At 40.1% G+C, this 15,070-nt stretch overlaps 1 protein-coding gene across 1 annotated transcript; it reads left to right on the plus strand.

The window, feature by feature from the left end:
- Positions 1-12,509: 12,509 nt before the first annotated feature.
- On the plus strand, positions 12,510-14,619 carry MAD2L1 (mitotic arrest deficient 2 like 1; the record flags this gene model as incomplete). Its single annotated transcript, XM_084285441.1, has 5 exons — positions 12,510-12,585; positions 12,755-12,901; positions 12,992-13,112; positions 13,561-13,664; positions 14,447-14,619. The coding sequence occupies 5 exons, from the start codon at positions 12,510-12,512 to the stop codon at positions 14,617-14,619; spliced, it is 621 nt and encodes a 206-aa protein (XP_084141567.1).
- Positions 14,620-15,070: the final 451 nt, after the last annotated feature.

Raw genomic sequence — 15,070 nt, forward strand, 5'->3', positions numbered from 1 at the left:
CTTTTGTCAAATTGTGATAAGGGCTGAAGATTTTCACCACCTTAATAATTGCATGAAGTTAACTTTGCTGCGTTGACTTACCCCATGGTCAGGGAAAAGGGGAGACAGAGACAGAAGACAGTCATGTCCTTTGTCCCACTATCAGCCACCCAGTCATGTTCTCCACTACAAAACCAGTTAGGATTCTTGCCACTACTGGGACACATAAAAGATTAGACTTCTGTTTGGTGTTCCATTTTCTTGGACAGAAGCAACCAAAGATATTTTCACTTTACAAAGGTGCCAAACTTTGCCACCCACCTCCCCAGCACCAGGTGCTGAAAGCAGCAGAGCCACTGTGCTGTCACTGACAGAGAAGAGGTCACAGAGCCTACCTCTGAAGAAACAAGTAAAGCAGATGCATTTGGTGGGCTTAACTCTGCTGCAGATCTCTGGAGTTTCTCCTGTTCTGCCAAATGTAATAAGAAATGTAAGAGACTCTTCCTATGGGGCTTCCTCCCTGCAGAATAAACCTTTCAGTAGCATCGGGAGGAACAGCTGATACACCAGAGGGTTGCGCTGCCAGAGGGACCTTGACAGGCTGCAGAAATGGGCTGACAGGAACCTCACGCAGTTCAGCTAGGGTACACGCAGAGTCCAGCACCTGGAGTAGAATAACTCCTTGCACCTGAATGTGAGAGGGGCAACCAGCTGGAAAGCAGTCTTGCAGGAAAGTACCTGGACACCAAGTTGAACATGAGCAAGCTGTGTGCCCTTGTGGTAAAGAACTCTAATCGCATCCTGGGCTGCATTAGGACGAGCATTACCAGCGGGTCAAGGGAGGTGATCGTTCCCCACTACTTGTGAGGCCACACGTGAATTACCATGTCCAGTTCTGGGCTCCTCAGTACAGGAGAAATGTGGAGCTACTGAAAAAGAGTCCAGTGAAAGGCCACTAGTGTGATTAAGTGACTGAAGCATCTCTCCTATGAGGAAAGGCTGAGAGAGCTGTCCTGTTCAGCCTAGAGATTTTCATCCTTAGAAATACTGAAAAGCTGTCTGGACATGGTCCTGGGCAACTGGCTCCAGGTGGCTCTGCTTGAGCAGGGAGGTTGGATGGCCTCCAGCAGCCCCTTAGTCATTCTGTGATCCTCTATCTCCTTCAAAATGCTTGAATAAATGTGTTACAAATAAATGCATATTGAATTACGTGTGTATGTTTCTCACTTCAATTATCTGCAAAAATCATCACACAAAAAATCCACCATAACATATATACACATACACATACAAAACAATATCTGAGAATAATACCAGGGCATAAAACATTGTAATGATAAATGAGGAATATTTTGAACTTGACTTACTTGTGACTACTTCACTGACACGCCGTGTAAATTTATACCTTTCCTGGTTTGTTACATTATTCAGAACTTGTTTTTCATTTTCCTCCGATATGGACAGATTCAGACAACTTATAAAATCTGCCAGCAAGCTGTTGCCAATTTTTAGTATATACATGATTTAGACCTGTTTTTAGTTTAATTGACATTTTGCTTATTTAAAACACAAAAGTTGGCCACTGAGGAAAAAAACACTCATTTTTAACAGGATCATGGAAATATTAGCAAGAGCAGTCCATAAATCACTAAAAATGATTTTTAAATTCTCAGAGCATGAACAATCAGTGTGTCAAATAGAATGGAGGTTTGATGGGAACATTTTTTTTTTTTTTCTGGGAACAATTATTTTGCTTCACTAAAGTGAGTCCGGCTACAAAGGGCAATCCTATTCTAACATAAGCATGGTTTCTAGTGTTCCACTTAGTAATATGGTTAACCAAATATAAGCAAAATCATTCTCAGGCCAATTCCTCAGGCATACAAATAAGTAACAGAACCTTTACAAAATCCAAGAAAAGAGTGGCTCCACAAAATGTTACCTTAATGCAGTTAAAGATACTGATAATTGCACACTCCAAATTGGAAGTGGGAATAAGGGAGACATGCAGTCCTAATGCCTTACTACCAGACTATGTCCTCCTGCTCCACTCAAATAGAATGAGAATAGAGATGTAACCAGAAAAAGGGGGGGGGGGGGGGGGGGGGGGGTACGTCATGACAGGGTTGAATGGGAATGAAATGCTGGCAAAAATTAAAGTTAACAATAAAGAAGGAAAATTATTTAAACCAATATAGTCTGCTTTAAGGAAGATCAATAATTATTTAATACAATAACAATACTCCATAGAAACAGAAGCTGTGGTTGCATGACATAGGTCAGTATTTTCTTTCAAACTAATATATGTTTGTGTTTAACCAAATCTGGCCATAGTAACTTGGGGTCACTTTTCATTAATACATGGGTCAGGAACAGTTTGTGAATTAGAAACTAAACAAATTTTCCAATACTTAATTATATTCACATGAAACATTGAATTGTGAAGGTGTAAAGTGCTGCTGCCTTCTCAGAAGCTCTACAAAAGCAACTGCTGTCATCTGCACACAAACACAGGTTATCCCCTTGTCACAACAGCTCAAACATGAGCTTTCTTTATCTAGTAATTTATTTTTATAAGCTTTTAACAAACTGTAGGTTGTCTAATCACAATTTATCATTCTCAAGAAATGGGGCCTTTTTAAAATATCTAAATAGCTTGCCAAAATATTAAAGAAGTCTCAAAACACTGTGCAACCAGTACTTTTCCATCTATTATTTCTCCATACAAATTTAAAGCCAATCATTTTCCAGTTTCAGTTGTGTTCAGCAATTGTAAAATTCAGCTTATTCTGAATACCAAAGCAACTCGCTCAAGCAGAGGTGGCTAATGAACAGTGTCCAGAAAAAACATCACAAAGTTTTTCCAAACCTATGTTACCTACAGTACCATGACTATAGCAGCCCCATCCTGAAGTAGGTGAAATTGAAGAATGGAATCAGGTGTAAAAAAAGAGGTAAAATGACAGCAAGACATGGGTAAGTAAGAGCGTGGAAGTAAATCCAGTGCTTCCTGAGCTCTAGTTTCTTGTTTACTAGTAAGAATGCTCCCATATTGAGGTCATTTGTCAAACTGTTTTAATTTACTGCATGTTCTGAGGTGTTATGTAAAGTTTTTGCTTAGTACACTTACCCATCAGTAGATCATGTCCTTTGGCTCTACAGCATCCTGTTTAATGTTGAAGAATGTTTATGCAACATGGCTATTGCTGCTTATTTCCTCCAGGTTTTAGTTTAAGTCTAGGTCCAGTTTTGTTACTGTCTGTGTGGGTTTTGTTTTTTGTTGGTTTTTTTTTTTGTATTTTTCAGGAAATATCAGCACAGTTGTCACTGGAGATGGAGTAGCCATGTGCATTTCATCTACTGTCTGCAGAGAACTTAGCAAGATTATTTTTCCCTCTTTACAAATAACAGTGCCATTTGCTTGGTAAACATAATGCAAAATCAGCAAGGGTAATGTGTAAAAGCCTGCAGGTCAGCACAGATTATTACAGCTTCTAAATTCATGTGCAACCTGGTTGGCCAACATGTGCCCAAGAATACAGCAAGGTTAAGGCAGCTCCGCAGTGGAAATCTAAACATCGATGTAATGCAAAACGCGTGTGTGGCAGTAACTGGAGACAGCCATTCACAGTGAGATAAAGCTTTTGGCAGAGAGAGTTCAGCAATCTGGTCACGCTGCTGAGAGGAAAGAGCTACGTGCAACTTTGGACACATTGAAGAGAGCACAAAAAGATGCAGGACATTTTACCTAGCAAATTAGCACAGGCAACAAGAAGACACAGTGAATCCACCTATAGCATTTTAGGAAATAATTCAAGTAATTAAAACGGGACATTTCTTATTACAGCATGTAACCCTACATTTTACTACCATCATTAAGGTGGCATGTCTTTATCATCATTTGCCATTAGTAGAATTTTGTGGGGTTTAACATTGTTTACAATGAAAATTCATATAAATAAATGCATCGGTTGTTAAAAATAAAGATTAAAAGATATTTTCTGGCAAGAGTTTAATTTAGAGCGGGGGATAGAGTAAGCTTGGATTTTACCATTGCTAAAAAGTTTATTCAAAGTGAAATTGTATGGAAAATAGAGTACGTGAAATACAAGATAACTGGGCAGCTGAACTGCAGTTCAGGACTATCTTTGCCAGGTCTGACCATTAAAACTCAATCTCTTCCTTCTCCCTCCTGTCTTCAAATGTATTTTCCTTTTTTTTCCACGGCACTGTTTCAACACATGGGACGGAGACTGTTGCCCAGTCAAACTAGCCTAACGCTTGATGCCAAGAACACTTTTCTGACCATGGGAGAAGAGGGTTTGAATCTCTTCTGGTTGCAGAAGTTACTGAACCTCAGTCTTCTCAATGCTAGATGACTGTTCTGATACTGCAGTGTTAAATGGGTGTAGGAATCATCATTATCACATCCTTTCTACATATAAATAAATAAAAATAGAACCTCTCTGTTCTTTAAAATATAAAGATGGTAGCAACCAACACACAACCCCAACTAGACATTGCAGTACCTATGCTTGCAGGATTTATAAGTCTTTTGTTGGAAACTTAGACCTAAAGTGATTAGCACGAGCTCATACAAAGTCCCTAACAAGAAAGAATGCAAATGAAACAGTGCTGAGTGCCAGCTGCAGAAACCGTAAAGGGCAGTGTCACCTTGCAAAATATTGTACAGTCACACTGCACAGTCCCTGCAGAAAGCTTGTAACAAACCCAGAAACCACGGGCCAACATGTAGCTTAAGCAGACAACACAACAAAGCAATGTCACCTCCCCTCGATGCAACTAGGTGGTCAGTTATTACCCAATGGCTTCCCCTCGTCAGGCAGAGGACATGCATAATCCCTCTCTTGTTTTAACAGATTACATTGTACTTCTCCAATAACTCTAGTAACCTTGCATTTAATGAAAATATTTATGTGTATGATATCTATGATTTTTTTTATGCTTTGACAAATGTCAGATTATTCCTTAAATTGCTGCTTCAATACATCCAAGTCCATGTCTTTGGACTTCTTCGTTAACATCTTTAAAGGCTTAAAGAAACTTAACGGATCAACAATGTGGCAAATCATTCAACTAACATGGATCAAAGATCATAGAATCACTCAGCTACCACAAACAACGTAAGTTTTGCTTTAGCCCAATGAATTTTTCCAAGTTGAAATAGTGACCCGACTGTTGGAGCGACTATCTCCCCTCAATCTACCTATCACCTACCTCTGTCAGATTACAGCGAAGGACTAGCTCACCTTGAGCAATAATGCCTTGTTTTCGCTCAAATCAGATTTCCAGGAAGGGAGACTGTAGGGAACAATTAACATCAAACTGCTACTCACATTACTAAGCCATCTGGTTTCCATTTTTACGCTCCTAGCAACATCAGATCATGAGGTTTGGACGAGGCCATCCATTGTGCAGGAGACGTAGATAACTAGCATGAACTTTCAAATATTGTTCCAATCTTCTCTAGTTTTCTCTCCTAAAAACTTTGCCAGTACTGACTTACGCAACAAACAAGTGAATAAATAGCATGTCCTTTTGGGCTCATTAATGACTTATAAAATAATTTTATTCAGATTGTTCCAGCAAATCCTTTCTTCACTTGTTTTCCTGGCTACTTTGCAAGTGGTCCCACAATCTATCATTCAGTGATTTTTTTTATTATTATTTTTAAAACAGCAAAGACAAACCAAATAGTTTTCCCTTCTCATGTAGCAGCCTGGTTGAAAATGGATCAACGTCTTACCTCTAATAAAAAAATAAAGTATTTACTACTTTCTGACTGTCCTTAAAAATAACTAAGAACATTTCATTTTCCATGTGATGTGTGATGAAGTGAGAGAGACAGGAGCCTATTTACAGTTAAAGCAGAGTTGTATAAATTTGATTTTGTGCCTGATGTGAGCCATACCTAGTTCAGTGCTGTTCTTGTGCAAATACAACTTTAACTACTTTTAAGCTATTAATGTAAGTACATAGGTATTGCCCAGATTTTCAGATAAAGGTACTTTTAAAAATCCGTCTCATTTGTAGACAGTTCATGGTTCTTCTATTAACCAGAAGAGCAGGTGAATTCTGATGGAAATATCAAAGAAAGTTTATAAATCAGGCATTTGTCTCCATGCTACAGGATTAGACTTCCCAGGGAACAAACTGAACTGAGAGGGACAGGTACCAAGGTCCATAAAACATTTCAGATAATGTCACTCTCATGACATACTGATGGTCTTGTTTGTTTGTTTGTTGTTTTGATTGGTTGGCTGGGTCTGGTTTTTGAAGAAAGGCATACAAAATTTCCCAAAACATGAAAAAGGATAGCTTTACTGAAATAAACTACATTTGCTAAAAATTCTTCCTTCCATACGGTAATATATAGCTTATTTAGAAAGCCATTCTCTTCCATTTTCATAAGCCATTCACTACCTAAAAGAAAACTTTTGAAAATTTTGCATGCCTATTTTAATATTCTGACAACAGGGCACCCAACTTGCCTGATCTAATCTAAATGCAGAAAAAAATGCTGAGACAGACTAATTTTCAAGAGGAAATTAAGGAATGATTCATACTTTTGCTTCAGGTATTTCTAATGCTAACAATATGCCGCTCACCATTTATTTGCCATTTCAGTCATTATAACTCTTAGGCATCATGTAATCTATGTTGTATTCCATGCAACACAATCAATTGAACAAGTCCATCATGGTTATACATCAGAAATGACACAATAGAAAGCAATCACAAAATAACAATTATCATCAAACACATTGTAATCATGCACCAATATCTTATCAAAAGTCCTTGTGATACTATCAAGGCACATTTACTATGCTAACCAATCTTCAGCACCCCTTTGGTCCTCAGTACTTGACGACACATTGACAGCCTAATTCTCTGCTGATGAGTCCGCTCTGGTGTTAAAAAAGACCTGTTCTGAATTTAAAGCTAAATAGTGGTATACTAGCTTAATAAGTCTAAAATACCTGAGAACTCTGTAGCTGTCCATTAATTTCTACATATGTGAACTTCAGACATGAAAGGAGCTTAACATGAACTGGATTAACATTCATCTTTCAAATTATTAACGTTCTGGTGCATAATTGGGGGGTTAGTAAAAAGCTGGATTCAGTAGACTTCATATTACCTGTTACCACTGTAACACAACATCATTGAGCACTATAAAGTTTTCGAGGCACAGAAAGTTCATTCAAGCTCTGCTATTACTGATTCTGAAACAGGATTCCTGTCTTCACTTGAAGCCTTTAAAAATTATTATTTAGCAGTTAAATTGGCTTTAGTGCAACAGCAACAAAAAGTAAACATTGAAACTGGGCATCTTTCACCTACAGTTTGTTGACGTGCCCCTTTCAGAGCCACACTAGCATTGTTAATCTATGTTACCATTTCAAATACAAGCAGTACCACCTATACTGTAGAAATTAGCTTTCTCTAAAACACAATGCTTTGGAAGAATTATTATGAAAATAAAAGTGAGGCATTCTTCATATAGTTCATATTCCATAAATTACACAAACCAACCTGGAAAGAAATGACATATATATAAATGCCCTATGTTAACTACTGAATAAATATGTGTGATTCTATGGTAGTTCTGACATAATCAATGTAGCTGCACCTTCAGAAAATACCTTACCAGGCAGGAGATGAAACCTGCAGGGTGTCACAAGCATGCTTGTTTTTTCAACATGGTCAACAACAGAAGTCTTATCAAAAATACAACAAAAAGTGTTTTTATTGATAAACTATACATCTATACATTTAAAACTATACCAACAATATATTAATGTTCTTGCTGGCATCTCAGAGGCTTGTCAGTGAACCTGGCTTGTCAGAGGCTTGTCAGGGACCATACATGTGCCCTAACACTTGGTGTCCAGAACAAGACTGACATGTTGTGGAAGAAGCTCTCACTCCATGTATTAAATGTGCCAAAAGCACCAGGTGGTAAACTGTGTTACAAAGAGAAAAGCATTTGCATAGACAAAAAGACCTACATGTATGTACCTCTCACATCTCTCTGACAGGCAACATACACAATTATGTTTAGTTTGGGTGAAAATGAAGGAAATTCACCTTCAACTTGCAGGATGTGGGCAGGAAAAAAAAAAAAGAACACAGACACTGAAAAAAAAAATCAAATCAAATTTGATTTCTGTCACTTTCATTTTTATTTTTGCATTTCAAGTTAAGGATTTCCTTCATTCTGGAACATGTTTTAAAAAACAGCAAAGAAATACATCTAAAACTTTCTGAACTGAACTACTTAACTACTGTAAAATGAACTTGCTGTAGTTTCAGACTAAACTGAAAGGATGCAGATAACTTATGCTCCTGGTGCCATCTCCTGGTAGTGAAGAGGTAAAATCACCAGAAGAATCAGTAATTATTTTCTAAGTACCCTTTAGAAAAATGTCAGGTCTCGGAGAGTGAGAGAAGAACGTTGTTACACAGAAGTAGCTGTCAAAACCATAAGTTATTTTGCTTCATTCAAGCCAACCGTTGCTCTTACATTGGCTTAAATAAGGAAACACAACACTTCTCTAGTTTTCTAGGAGAAATAAGTTACCTGAATAAGTTTACTTTCAAAATACATTCAGTATCACTGATAATGGTTAAGATGAAAAGTAATTTTACAGAGTTTTACACCATGTTAAAAACCCAAATGAAGAATTCCCTTTGAAAAGTCCACTCAGAGTAATTCTAGTGCAGCTTATTAGCTCACGCTGACTCATTTTAAAGTCAATTTCTTTTTAATATTTAAAATTCAGGACATTCTTTCCCAGTTGCATCACTCTTTCCTTGCTGTTGATGAAGAACTGCAGTATGGCTACTTGTAATAATACCCCTTGGTTTACATTGTAAAAAAAAAAAAAATAAAAAATAAAAATAAAAATAAATAAATAAAAATAAAAAATAAAAAAATAAAAATTAAAAATAGCATTAGCTAACTTGAAAAGAATGTTATAAAGTTATTTTGACAGCTGACACCAAGTACCTGGACTTATCCTACAAACTTCAATGGTACGAAGACTGTTTGTTGAAACTTGACCACCACCAACAAAAAAAATGAAACAACTTGAGCTTGGTAATAAAATGCCTGTCAAAAAGTGCAGTATTTTACATTAATTCTAGAGTTAGCTCCAGGTAATAACAAATCACGAAAGGAATCCTGGATGAAAGCTGTGAAGACACAATGGAAGGCAGTAAAATTAAGTAAGCTGAAGATTTTAGCAGGTTTTAAAATAACTACTAGATAAAGGAACAGTGGTGGTAGGTGGCCTGCTCTATGCCCAGGGAGCACTTCTGGAAACCAACCAATGTCACTCCCTCCCACAGCACAGAGAACTAAACAGCTGAAATAGAAAAGTTGAAATAGAAAAGTAACAATTTCATCAAAAATCATGGAAGTTCAGCCAGCTGAGAAGGACCTCAGCCCACTGTGGGATAAGACAGCATCCAGCACATGATGTAAAAATACCACAAGCTGGACTGAGTACGGAAGGGAGCAAAATGTCTAACCTGCAGAACAAGAATGAGCTCAACACTGCCCTGAATTTAAAGCACTCAAAACTAATGATGGGTAGAATTATAAATCCCTAAGGTGAACCAAAGCAATGCACAGAAAATAGGAGGGAATAAGGCAAAAGGGCTAGCTGTATCTGTGGGCTAGTGAGTGGAGTATCTCCTGAAGTGAGAGAGAAGACACCTCAGAAGAGGCTGAGATCTCGGAGAACGGGAAAGCACTAAGGCTTTGTTAAGGTAAGCTTTCCTTCCTCTGCACAGGAAAAAATGGATTTACTGAGGCTTAATATGACAATTTGTTAATGTGATAAGAGGGCTCTTGTAACAAACGGAATTTTTATTTTAACATACTGTTTTACTACACTGACCATATCACCCTGAGGTGGGGAAAAAAAAAAAAAAAAAAGTTGTTTTGTTTTGTTTTGTTTTTTAAAAAAAAATTGATTATTTCTTCTAGTCTGCTGAATGACTACAGGAGTGTGACTAGGGTTGCCTTAAAAAAAAAAAAGTGAAGGAATAGCAGTGATCTGGATTGTCACAGGTTTATTGACAATTGCCATGGGGAAGCAATCATTAAATGCTGCAGAAAAAAAAAAACAAGATAAATAGGGGACATTTCCTTCCACAGAAAGAGAAAAAAAATCTGTCATAACATCAAGCTATAATTTAGAAATAGAGCAATGAATGAAGAAACATAAGAGAACCAAATTAAATGCAACTGGGATTTCACATTCCTTATGAAAATTAAGGCTTTAGCATGAGATAATTAAAGCAAGGATAGCCAACTCATGATGTGCCAGAACATATAACTCAGCCTGTCATCTTCATTCCTGAGAGTCCCTCCGAGCTGGTCAGGAAGCAGGCTGTCAGCCACACAAACCATTCACTAACCCACGTCAGTCTCCCTGCTGTTCTCCTCTGTGAGAGCCCCACAGCCTCCCGGAGGTGCCCTAATCAGAAGCAACACAATCATCGTTGCATGGAGCACGCTCATTCATTCAGTGCTACGACAAAAGGACTTCAGTGCATGCGTCCCCAGCACACCATGGTGTGCTCTGATGTGGCCACCAGGCTCAGCTGAAGCAATGACTACAGCTCTAGATACATGATGGTGAGCACGCATCCCCTAAGTACCTCTGTTGGGGGATTTTCGCTTGACCTGGCAGAAAAGCTGAGTGACACTGACCTAAAAGAGTCGAAGAAAATGAAGACAAGTGCTGTGGAGATTAGGACTTGTAATAGAAAAACAAAGATGAGATAACACGAAAGGAAAACAGCACACATATTGTCACATAACTAAACCTTTATGCAAGTGAACTACTGGCAGAGGGAAGGACGGGAACATCTTGCTGACGTGAGGACAAAATAGAGGTGAAGATGAAGAACCTTCTGGCAGAAGAAATACAAAGGTTAAGAAAAAGAAAGATGCTACCTTATGGACTAAAAAGACTGAAGTTTTTAAAACTAATGAATTGGCCATATAAAAAGTAGTATATGTTAAAAGACAAAGGAAAATATTAGGAGCTTTGTACTGCAAAAAGTTCAGAAGTATTGAAAATATGCGGTTCCTACCATTAGATTACATTTACAGTACGTATAAGAAATTAAAAGAGAAGTAGTGGCGCATTATAAAAGGGAAAATTATTTCCCTAAGGAGACAGAAAAATTAAAATTGCAACATGCAAAGGGTTTTTCTTGGCATGGGAGCAAGGTACAATAAGTCTGTTGTTGATAGGCATATCTGCACGGTCACATCGACAACAGATCTTCAAGCCATCTACGCCGGAACACAGTGAAACAAATTTGTGGAAAATCAAATCAGTTAATTGCAGTGGGAGACTTAAGAATCCAACAGAGCTATATTTAGCTGAATTTTGCTTCTAGGAGCATTGGGATTCATTCGTTTTTTGGTTTGGGTGGTTTGTTGTTTTTGGTTTTGGTTTTCCCATTTGTTTTTTTACAGTAACAAGCCAGTTGGAGGAGAAACGTGAAATATTGCTCAAAAACTCTACTATGCTTGCCTGTCCTCATGCAACAGTGCTTTCAAACTCTTATTTCTATCATAACAAGTAAACAGCCCTTCAGAAACCGCTGAGGGGGCAAAACATATGAAAAGCCAAGGAGGTAAAAAAGGGTTCTAAGGCCATTTTGATATAGGGTAATATAATGCACAAGGTGGGTAGTAAAACAGCAAACTAACTTCTAAAGGCCGGGCTTAGCATGAACAATCTGCCACAGGAAGAATAATGCTTACCATAGGCTTTGAAACACACTATACTTAATCAGAAAATATTCTGTAAGACCAATGTGTAACACAGTCACTAGTGATCAAGGTGATCACTAAATAAAGTTCTGAATAAAGTTCTCTGGATTAATAAAACTATTACACCCTTTCAGAATTTCCAGCACATGAGCAGGACCCTATTATGCATTTTAATCACAGCAGCAGCACAAACCCCAACACAAACCGTATTTCCTGTCAGAGTGAACACTAGAACCAAAAGACAGCCTTGGCTTTTGATAAAAATATGTTGCTGTGACAAAACAAGCAACCACGCTACTGACTCGCTCTTTGAGCACCTAGCCTATGTAAGGACCATACACGCAATTCCCCCTCTGTGAGTTACCCATTGCCGCTTGGACTCTACGGGACTGAGAACCCTTCCCGCAGGGGGCGGATCGGATCGAACACCCACCGACCCCACAGCACCCAAAACTCGTGAGACGCTTAAACTGTAATAAACGATTTTATTCTGCGCCCGACAGCCCCTTATAGTGACGACGGTGAAGATCCCCCCCCTCTCCGTGAGGAGACCGCGCTGCCCGTCAACGGCCGCCCGCTAACGGCCGCCCCGCGCGCAGGCGCCGTGCAGCCGCGGGGCGGGAGGGGCGGCGCGGCCGCGGCACCGCGCCTGCGCGGGGGGGGCGGGGCCGCGATTCGAAGCGGGCGGCGGGGAGCGGGCGGCCCCATGGCCAGGCAGGCGGTGCGGGAGCAGCAGGGCATCACCCTGCGGGGCAGCGCCGAGATCGTCGCCGAGTTCTTCTGTAAGGGGCTAAGGGGCGGCGGGGGGGGTGTGGAGGGACGACGAGGAGGAGGAGGAGGAGGAGGAGGGGAGGAAGGCAGCCCGCTCGCCCCCGTGCTGCGACGCGAAATGGCGGCCGGTGGGTGAGGAGGGGGGTCTGCCGCCTCATGCCGCCTCATGTCGCCCCCCAGCCTATGGGATCAACAGCATCCTGTACCAGCGGGGCATCTACCCGCCCGAGACCTTCACCCGCGTCCAGAAGTACGGGCTCACCCTGCTGGTCACCACCGACCCCGAGCTGAAGAACTACCTCAACAACGTGGTGGAGCAGATGAAAGGTGCCCGGGGGCGGGGGGGGTGGATGGAGGCGCAGGGTCGCTGCTTGGGGTCGGCGCCGCCGCTAACTGTGCCCGGGCTGCTTCTTTCAGAGTGGCTCTGCAAGTGCCTGGTGCAGCGCCTGGTGGTGGTCATCTCCAGCATCGAAAGCAACGAGGTTCTGGAGCGGTGGCAGTTCGACATAGAGTGCGACAAAACTGCCAAGGACGAGACGTGAGTAAGGGTGTGCCTCTGGGCCTGGCTGTGGTGCAGGCACCAGGCGATGGCCCTGTGCATCAGCACCGTCCTGCCTCCTCTGAGCAGCTGTCACAGCTTTGTCTCAATAAGAGCAGGGAAGGTGCCCTGTCAAACCTAAAATCCTGTATAACTGATGTGGCTTGAAGAATTGCTTCTCTCCCGTTGTTCTGCCAAAACTTTCTCATCCATTCCAGACTGAAAATAAATCATAGTGTTCCTTAAAAATACTGTGAAGTTTCACAAACAAAAATAAAATAAAGCTGACGGTGTTCCAAGCCTGTTTACCTAAGGCTTAAAAGAATGCCCCTCCTATGCATGATCACAGCAAACAAACCACCAGCAGCTTAGCAGAACTGCATTTAAAGAAAGCTGTTCTTACAGTAGGTTGAAATTTGCTCTCTCAATGATTTTCCTCTTTTTCCAGTGTACCCCGAGAAAAATCTCAGAAAGCTATTCAGGATGAAATTCGGTCTGTTATCAGACAGATAACTGCCACAGTAACTTTTCTGCCTCTGTTGGAAACTGCCTGTGAGTATTCACAACTTCTTTGAAACAATCAAACATTTTCAAAAAGCCCGAACAACTTTTTCCATTGTAGAAAATATTTTCGGCTATTTTTGGTTTGGGGTTTTCTTATTATTACTTGAAATGTCATATACCATTGCATTTGAGAGCATTAGGTTTTGTCAGACTGAGATCATCTACAAGTGTGTACAGTGTGGAAGCAGTCTGTCAGGTGAAATACTCTAAGGATTGTTCCATACTGCTTCCCGCACAGTAGTGAAAGTAATTGCTAATGAACATACTGCGCTGTAGCTCTCATTGAAGAACTTGGAACAACTTCATTAGAAGATGCTAGTGGTACTTTCTCCAAAAACTACCTGAAGCTCTTTTTGTCAAAATGTTACAGTTCAAGGTGACCTAACCAGCTGGATGAAACTAAATATACTCTGAGGAACATAATTTTCATAAATAAAATGTTTTGTGATTACAGCTGTGGACAGACTCATAAATGCTAAGCATTGAGATCACCTGAACTAAGTGCCACGTACAGCCCAGCTCACAGTGTTTCAACACACTTCAAAACAAAAAATTGCATCATACTCATTTCAGGAGAAAAGTAAGATGGCTGTGCATATGAATGTTAACCAGGACTATTTTTCATGCTTTAACTGTTCTTTCTCCGTGAATAGCGTCAGTGTAACTTCTGATATCGTTGGCATGTCTCAAATTCTAGAAGAGTCACTAACTTCAAACATGGCATCTTCCTGTGTGCGTATAACTGTTAATCTGTTTCCTCTTGCTTTCAGGTGCCTTTGACTTGTTGATTTACACTGATAAAGATATGGCTGTGCCAGAAAAGTGGGAAGAGTCAGGACCACAATTCATTGCCAATTCAGAAGAGGTTCGCCTTCGTTCCTTCACTACCACGATCCACAAAGTAAATAGTATGGTAGCTTACAAAAAGGATTCCTTTCCCTGAGACAGGGGTTCTTGTACATACCTTGTCATCTTGTATAGCTTCTGTTCGTAGTTCAGCTATTATGAACACACCATTGCTCTTGCTGAAGTGTGGTACAGAAAAAACGCAAAGCATCTCTGATAATGTGGTGTAACACTAGACTATGCTGGCATTGTATAAAGAGGTCTAAATAAGATGTTCATAATGGTAGGCAAATCCTTACTTAACTGAACACACCGAAGTAATGGTGTGCTAAGCTGTCCAGAATCCACTGAAAATAATGCTCGAGTCTAGGATTAGTTGGTAGAATTCGGATCCTGTATAAACTGCATTCTATTAGCAGACTGACATTAAAATTCTTGCTCCTGACATGCCATTCTTTCACATAAAGATGTTCCTATTACCAGGAATAATCCAAAAGTAATCAAGACCAATTCTGAAGTGATGTGTACCTCTTTACAATGAAAGCAGC

The sequence above is a fragment of the Netta rufina genome (assembly GCF_964035555.1).
Source record: "Netta rufina genome assembly, chromosome: 4".
Classification (NCBI taxonomy): Eukaryota; Metazoa; Chordata; class Aves; order Anseriformes; family Anatidae; genus Netta; species Netta rufina.